This window comes from Haliotis rubra, unplaced genomic scaffold (genome assembly GCF_003918875.1).
Source record: "Haliotis rubra isolate DU_JTF1 unplaced genomic scaffold, ASM391887v1 Scf593, whole genome shotgun sequence".
In the NCBI taxonomy this organism is placed as follows: domain Eukaryota; kingdom Metazoa; phylum Mollusca; class Gastropoda; order Lepetellida; family Haliotidae; genus Haliotis; species Haliotis rubra.
Genome location: NW_025767294.1, coordinates 675,037 through 682,509, shown reverse-complemented (window position 1 = coordinate 682,509; position 7,473 = coordinate 675,037). Strand labels below are relative to the sequence as shown.

At 44.5% G+C, this 7,473-nt stretch overlaps 1 protein-coding gene across 1 annotated transcript; it reads left to right on the top strand.

The window, feature by feature from the left end:
* The first annotated feature begins 5,196 nt into the window (after positions 1-5,196).
* Positions 5,197-6,990, top strand: LOC124255124 (aggrecan core protein-like). Its single transcript, XM_046688964.1, has 2 exons — positions 5,197-5,431; positions 6,467-6,990. Exons 1-2 carry the CDS (start codon positions 5,299-5,301, stop codon positions 6,988-6,990), a joined length of 657 nt encoding a protein of 218 aa, XP_046544920.1. The 5' UTR covers positions 5,197-5,298.
* Positions 6,991-7,473: the final 483 nt, after the last annotated feature.

Sequence of the window (7,473 nt, the reverse complement as noted above, 5' to 3'; positions counted from 1 at the left end):
CCACAAGTCATCCAGTGGAGCGCCCTCCTCTTCCTGGCCAGCTCCGCTGTAGTCCAGACCCACAGCACTCAACTGCAAGTAAAGAGCATAGCATTATCAACTATGACTTGGTTGAATCACTCAGATCAATCCAAAACTGTAAAATATTAAAATCCATTAAGATTGACATAAATTCAAAACGTTCCCTGGAATGAAGTTAAATCTTAGCAATGCAATAACTCTGAGAAATGCCAAACAATCTAGGCAATTCAGGGTGGGAGACAGGGTAGGGAATATCACATCTACTATGTTTACTAATGAAATTATAATTTCACTTTACACACTACGTGTGCTTGTGAAATTTCCAATTTCATGTCATAAACATAGTAGATGTGATATTGGTAGTTCAAAGCCCGGTAGTGTCAAGTATCTTTGACAAGCAGTTGCCACTGCTGATAGTATTTCTCAGATAGAAGGTTCTGAAAGTAGAGGCCTTGGTCCAGTTTCCCAACTTCAAAAATGTCTGTGACAGAAGCACCTTTGGCAAATGCCTTTGAAGCACTAGCTCCTCTGACAGAATGAGCTTTGTAGTGTGAAGTGTCAATACCCTCGCCATAAGATTTGTCACCAATCTTGCAATATTTGGGGATGAAACCGGTTTATGCGGTTTCACATAGCTCAAGAGAAGGCCAGACCTACATTCATCTCTCCAAGGTTCTGTGCGTTCTAAGTTCACTCTAAGGCATCGAACTACACAGAGTGCAGGGTCCTTCTCATAGTCACTGAAACTCAAGGGATGAGGTTTTGTTCCTGTCTTAGTCACCTTGGTTGGTTTAATCAGGGTAAATTCTACTTCAGTGCCCCTGTCTACCATGTGTCTGATATCCAGGGAAGATAACTCTGAAGACCTGCTAGCAGAGGTTAGCATCAGAAGCATTGTCAACTTCCCAGACAAGTTTTTATCCGACAAATATATATTATCTTTCAATTTTTTCAAATATTGCAGCACTAAATCTACATCCCAGGCCACTGGAGTATCTGGGCTGAGGAGGATTCTGATTAAAAATCCCTGACATTAATTTCCTGACCAGTGGGTGCTGACCCACATTATAGCCCTCGATAGTGGGGTGAAAAGCAGACAAAGCTGATCTAGCTGTATTTATGGTCCTGTACTGACTATTCTCGTGGTACAAGTGAGTGAGAAAGTCTAAGATAGACTCCACAGAGGCTGAAAAGGGATCAAAACCCCGTTGATTGCACCAGCCAGTCCACCTATTCCAGGAAGCATTGTAAAAGCCTTTGTGTGCCAGGTCGCCATTGGCAGGAGAGCAGCTGTGTAGTCGCCTCTGAAATTCCTCTGGTCTTGATGCTACGCCTGAAACCTCCATGCTGCTAACACCAGAGTGTTGTTTCTATCAGTGGATGAGGCAGGTTTTATGGGGGTTTAACAGATCCCTCATCTGTGGGAGGAGGATTGGCTTTGTGGACCGCCATCTCCAAGAGGTGGATACCAGGACTGACCTTGCCACACTGGAGTTATTAAGACCAGCTCCGCTTTGTCCTTTCGGATCTTCCACAGACACCTGCCTATCAGTGAGAACGGGGGAAAGGCATAAGGAATCCCCTGGTTCCAATTCACTAGAAACGCATCTGTTGATTGTGCAAGGGGGTCTGGCCTCCAGCTGCAGAACGGCTTCATTTGGAAAGTCAGTCTCGATGCAAAAAGGTCCATTGAGAAGGGACCCAGTATCTGGTTGCATTGAGCAAAGATGATTGGATTGAGCATCCAATCGCTCGAGTCGTTGAAGTGGCGAGACTCCCAGTCCGCATGAATGTTCTCTACCCCTGGCAGATAGACTGCTGTTAAGAACAGACGGTTCTGGAGACAGAAACCCCATATCTGCTTTGTGATCTGCAACAGACTGACTGATTTTGTCCCCCCAAATCGGTTCACATAAGCCATGGCTGTCTGATTGTCCACTTGGACCAAAATAGATTGATCTTTGATCCCCTTTGCAAAAAGGTCAAGAGTGCCAGATGAATTGCCTTCAGCTCTAGAACATTTATGTGCATACTCTGCTCTATCTCTGACCAGCGGCCTCCTGTTGATCTCTGGCCGTGTATTGCTCCCCATCCCTTTTTTGATGCATCTGTCTGGAGAATTACATCTGGATGAGCTGCCATGATTGGCTTCCCGTTGAAATTGGTGAGGTTGGTCATCCACCACTTCAGTTCCTCCAGACAAACCGAAGGCAGTGTAATCATTGACTCGTAACTCTGAGAACGCAAAGCTCCCTGCTCGAATGCATCTGCAGGTAACGACAATGCAGTTGAGCGGGTAAGATTGCTCTCATTGAAGCTGACAGTTTTCCTATCAAACTTGCCAGTTGTCGAATCCTTACCTGTTTCTTTCTCATCATGTGACGACAGGTTGCTACAATGTTCTCTACCTTCTCCTCTGGTAAGATCAGAGTACGATCCACCGTGTTTATCTGAAACCCCAGGAAAGTGATCGACTGGGTTGGTGACAGAACTGATTTCTTCCAGTTTATGACAAAGCCTAGGGACTGGAGGAGAAAGATGAGGGTGTCCCTGTGTTGACTCAGCAGGGTCGGCGATTCCGCCTATACACAAGATATCGTCCAGGTATATAATCAAGCGGATGCCTGCTCGCCCGTGCCAAACTTACCACTGGGCTAAGAAGTTTTGTGAATGCTCTTGGAGCTGGGGCAAGTCCAAATGGCATGCATCGGAACTGATACAGAACACCCTTCCAAGAGAAGCGGAGTAGCTTTTTCATGTGGGGTGCCATTGGGACGCTGAAGTAAGCATCCTTCAGATCCAGCTTGCAAAGGTAGTCCCCTTTGCGGATCAAGTCCCTTAGAAGGTGTAGTCCTTCCAACTTGAAGTGTTTGTAAGGAATGTGAGCATTGAGGGCCTTGAGATTTATGATTGGCCTCTGCCCTCCATCCTTCTTGGGAACCATGAACATAGGACTTAGAAACTGATCCGAGTCCATCGAAGCAGACTGGGGAACAACCTCTATCACATGTTTGCAAAGCATTGATTGGATCTCCTGGCTCAAGGCTAACTGTCTTGTGAGCTTTAGTTTTGGTTGAAACACGCGATTCTGAATTGGTTTTGACAACAGAGGAATCTCGAAACCCGAAACTGTCTGAAGTATCCAAGGATCTGAAGTGATCTTTTGCCAGTTTTTTAAAAAGTGTACCAGACGACCCCCTATGAGGGATTCCTTGTAAAACAGAAGATCCAGGTTTAGCTCTAGAATTGCTGGGATAACCTGTAGATGTGGCATTGGGGAAGGAGGAGCATTGTGGGAACAGGCGTTGCTGACATTTGACCCACCTGATATAAGAGAGTCTGCGATTCCGACCGGACTGACCGGCTCTTCCTCTGCCTCTGGAAGAGTTGCCTCTGAAACCTCTGTTGAAGGAGGGCTTGATGTGGAATGTGCCCCCAGTAGACTGTCTTCCTCCTGAGGGCATTCTCTGAAAGGGCTGTCTATCAGGGTGACTGGGCCCTTGGTGTCTGAAAGTAGGTCTGCGAGCTGAACGTCTCTCAGCATCAAATATCAATTTGGCTTTGGTCTTACGTTTTACCTCCTTCAGCATGACGTCATAAAAGGCATCTCCGAAGAGTCTGCCCTTAGCCTCTGACAAAGCTGTGTCATGCTTGAGAATGAGACGTTTAGCCTTCTTGACATCCTTAGAAAGTTTAGCCAGAATGTTTAGCCTTCTGTTGTAATTCATGGAGACAGTAGCCTGACCGATAAGACAGGTGGTTTTCTCTACCAATTCCAACAGCTCAAAGATGTCTAAATCGGCGGGGGATTCACCTCTGCGGATCTTATCAAGGTTATGCCACAGGTGACATAGAGGCCCCATGGAATTCAGAATCCGCTTTTGAATAAATTGAAGGGATTGGTCAAACTTTTTCTCGAACGACTTTCCCTTAGCCTCAAAGAGGTCGTCCAGATATGGATTCAGAGAAGGAGTCTGAAGACATTCCTCTGAAGGGACAGGGAGATCCTCTAGAATATTTTCTTCTAGTTTGGAATCCTGGCAGAAGACAGAGAAATTTCTCTGAGTCTGTTTTGACAGAGTATGCGGGAGACACCATTCTGATGGGTCTTTGGCATCAGCTAACGAGAAGGGGACGTAATCATCGAAAGTCTCTATTGTTCCTGTTTTATTGATTACCGGTTTTGACGGAACGACCCCTTTATCCCCACGTTGATTCGTAGCAGACTCAACGTAAGATTCGTCCGAGCTTACATCGCTCGAGGGGGAAGATTCTGATCCTGAATCTGACTCAAAGTCAGAAGCAGAAGCCACCCGCGCAAATTCGAGCACGTTTATTGCTGACTAGAGTGGCTATCCAACCCCAAGTCTCGCTTGTTGCCCGACCCCGATGGTTGGGGTTGATGGGACTTGCCCAAACCATCCACGTGGTTTTTCGACATATCATCGGTTGCAGATGTATGCGCCTCTACGGGCACATTTTTCTGCTTAGGTATACCATCTAGGTCCTGTATGGACCCTTTGATGGAAGAAAAGTTATTCATACCAATCTATGCAAGTGAAAACGATCAAAACTTACGGAATGGCCGGCTCACGTGTCTATCTACATTGAGGCCATGATGAAGAAGGGTTTATGGGTAATTTGCCTCGCGAGATCTCGCACAGCGAGACTTCGCTAGCTTTAAATATGGCCTACTTCCGGATAACATGATGAAGATACCAATATCACATCTACTATGTTTATGACATGAAATCTAGTTTGGTTACACAACCCTCGGTGGATACTTTTCAACTGGTTACCTAACCAAAATTACCTCATAAAGATATTCAGAACACGTGTGTGATAAATAATATATTTGAAGGTTCCAATTTCTCTCCAAGAAAAGTGATATAGATTAATCTGAGTCAAATACGATGACGACAAGGAGCTGTGACATTCTGAAACGTACTTTTATCCCTTCATTTATTCATCAGCATTTAGAAATGTATCTTCCGTTTCAGACAGAAAGGATAAGATAAGGCAAAAGTAATGCCTCATTTAACGTAACAGTGTCAAAATGGGCAGCGCGTCATGGCAACATTTTGCCCCTGCTGACATAGATGATGACATCACCAACGTTGTTTTCCTTTTCTCTTTGGCGTTTCAGAAAAAGAATAATTGGAGATGATACAGAGAGTTCACCAGCTGTATATTTGAAGAGAAACATCGACACTAGAAGAAAACAAAGACAGCCAGAAGGGAAGTGACCCGATTTCAAGGAACAGTGAAGTCGGGCAGATGTCTGGATTCGATGATCGAAGGGGAACTAACCCCAATTTTGGTTTCTCGACAATGTCGGAAGAATACCGGCAGGACAAAGAAGAATTAACTGCCCGTTACCGAGATATACTTAACTCGACCCAGGGCGTTGGTAAGTGTAGTGTAACACAATATTAATGTTGAGTCTTGTGTTTCCTTGCATTTTGGCTGTTTAAAGATGCATGTACTCACCAATATTCCATGTATATGACAGCGGCCTGTACATTTTCATGGCTTTCTTAGAGAGTCCAGTGACTGAAATACGGTCCACAGTAGCTCAGGCCTGACTGCACGCGATTCAAACAGTGTGTCAAAACATACAGTGTCAAAACATCAACGGATCCTGGACTTCATAATATTAGTTATTTTACAGTTTTGCCTTTGTATTATTTTGAGGATTTTGGAAAAGTTGTTGGTGAGAGCAACACTTATTCCGTGTCCAGTTGTGAGGTGATGTAACGTGAATATAACTGACTCTTCAACAGGCCAGTAATGTTACTCCTAAATTAACGGACCCTAAAAGAACGGATAAATCCTGGACAGTGGTTTATATCTTGGCTTTGTTGCACTTTTCACGCCCTACTTTCACCATTATTGCCAAGGATTTAAGTTCCAACTGGTCATATTGTTAATTTGTCACACGACTCATACGAGACTCCTGCAAAATCATGCATTTCACAATCCTTTCGCATAAGTCGTACGACACACTTGCTCGTGTAATGATCTCTATGTAGAGACTCACCAATCTCACTTTTGTATTGATACCATGCATATTTGCTTGAAGATTTGACACACCAACATGTTGAATGTCTTTATTTTATCACCCTTTCTGACATTTTGTTTCTGACATTATATGACATTAAGCATATCTCCCATCATCCCGTTAGTTGTAGGTGACGTGTTCATTGTTGTCGTTATCGTTAGAATCCTCTGGACCACTGAATCTGAAACTTTACAATCTTCTTATAAACAATTGACACCCGTAATTATTGAAGATGTTCGAATCATGTATGACTGTCACATCAAAGATTTTGATACATCTAGTCACAACCTGCATGTTTCGTCCAATTTATAACACTATAGTTTTACTGACATAGCTGAACTTTGATCCGAGCATGTATTAGTTCTCATTGTGACCTGAATTCAGGGGAGCGTGAAGTCAAGCAGTTGCCTGGTGTCGATGCTCTAAAGGGAAGTGACCCGAATTCAGGGAAGCGTGAAGTCAAGCAGTTGTCTGGTGTTGATGCTCCAAAGGGAAGTGACCCGAGTTCAGAGAAGCGTGAAGTCGATCAGTTGTCTGGAGTCGATGCTCCAAAGGGAGGTGACTCGAATTCAGGGGACAGTGAAGGTGAGCAGTTGTCTGGAGTCGATGCTCCAAAGGGAAGTGACCCGAGTTCAGGGAAGAGTGAAGTCGAGCAGTTGTCTGGAGTCGATGCTCCAAAGGGAAGTGACCCGAGTTCAGGGAAGCGTGAAGTCGGGCAGTTGTCTGGAGTCGATGCTCCAAAGGGAAGTGACCCGAATTCAGGGGACAGTGAAGGCGGGCAGTTGTCTGGAGTCGATGCTCCAAAGGGAAGTGACCCGAATTCAGGGAAGAGTGAAGTCGGGCAGTTGTCTGGAGTCGATGCTCCAAAGGGAAGTGACCCAAACTCGGCTCAGGGCGTTGGTAAGTGAAGTGTATCACCATATTTATATAAAGTCTTGGGTTTGCGTGCATTATGGTTGTTTAAAGATGTACTCACCAATATTCGAGGTATATGACAGCGGCCTGTAAATTTTCATGGCTTTCTTAGACAGTCCAGTGACTGAAATACGGTCCACAGTAGTTCAGGCCTGACGTCATGCGATTCAAACAGTGTGTCAAAACATACAGTGTCAAAACATCAACGGATCCTGGACTTCATAATATTAGTTATTTTACAGTTTTGCCTTTGTATGTATGTATGTATGTATGTATGTATGTATGTGTGTGTGTGTGTGTGTGTGTGTGTGTGTGTGTATGTATGTATGTATATGTGTGTGTGTGCGCGCGTGCGTGCGTGTGTGTGTGTGTGTGTGTGTGTGTGTGTGTGTGTGAGAGAGTGAGTTAAAATTTACAGTCACATAGGCAATGTGTCAGCCATATCGTGACTAAAACAAGTTGTATATTCACCATAA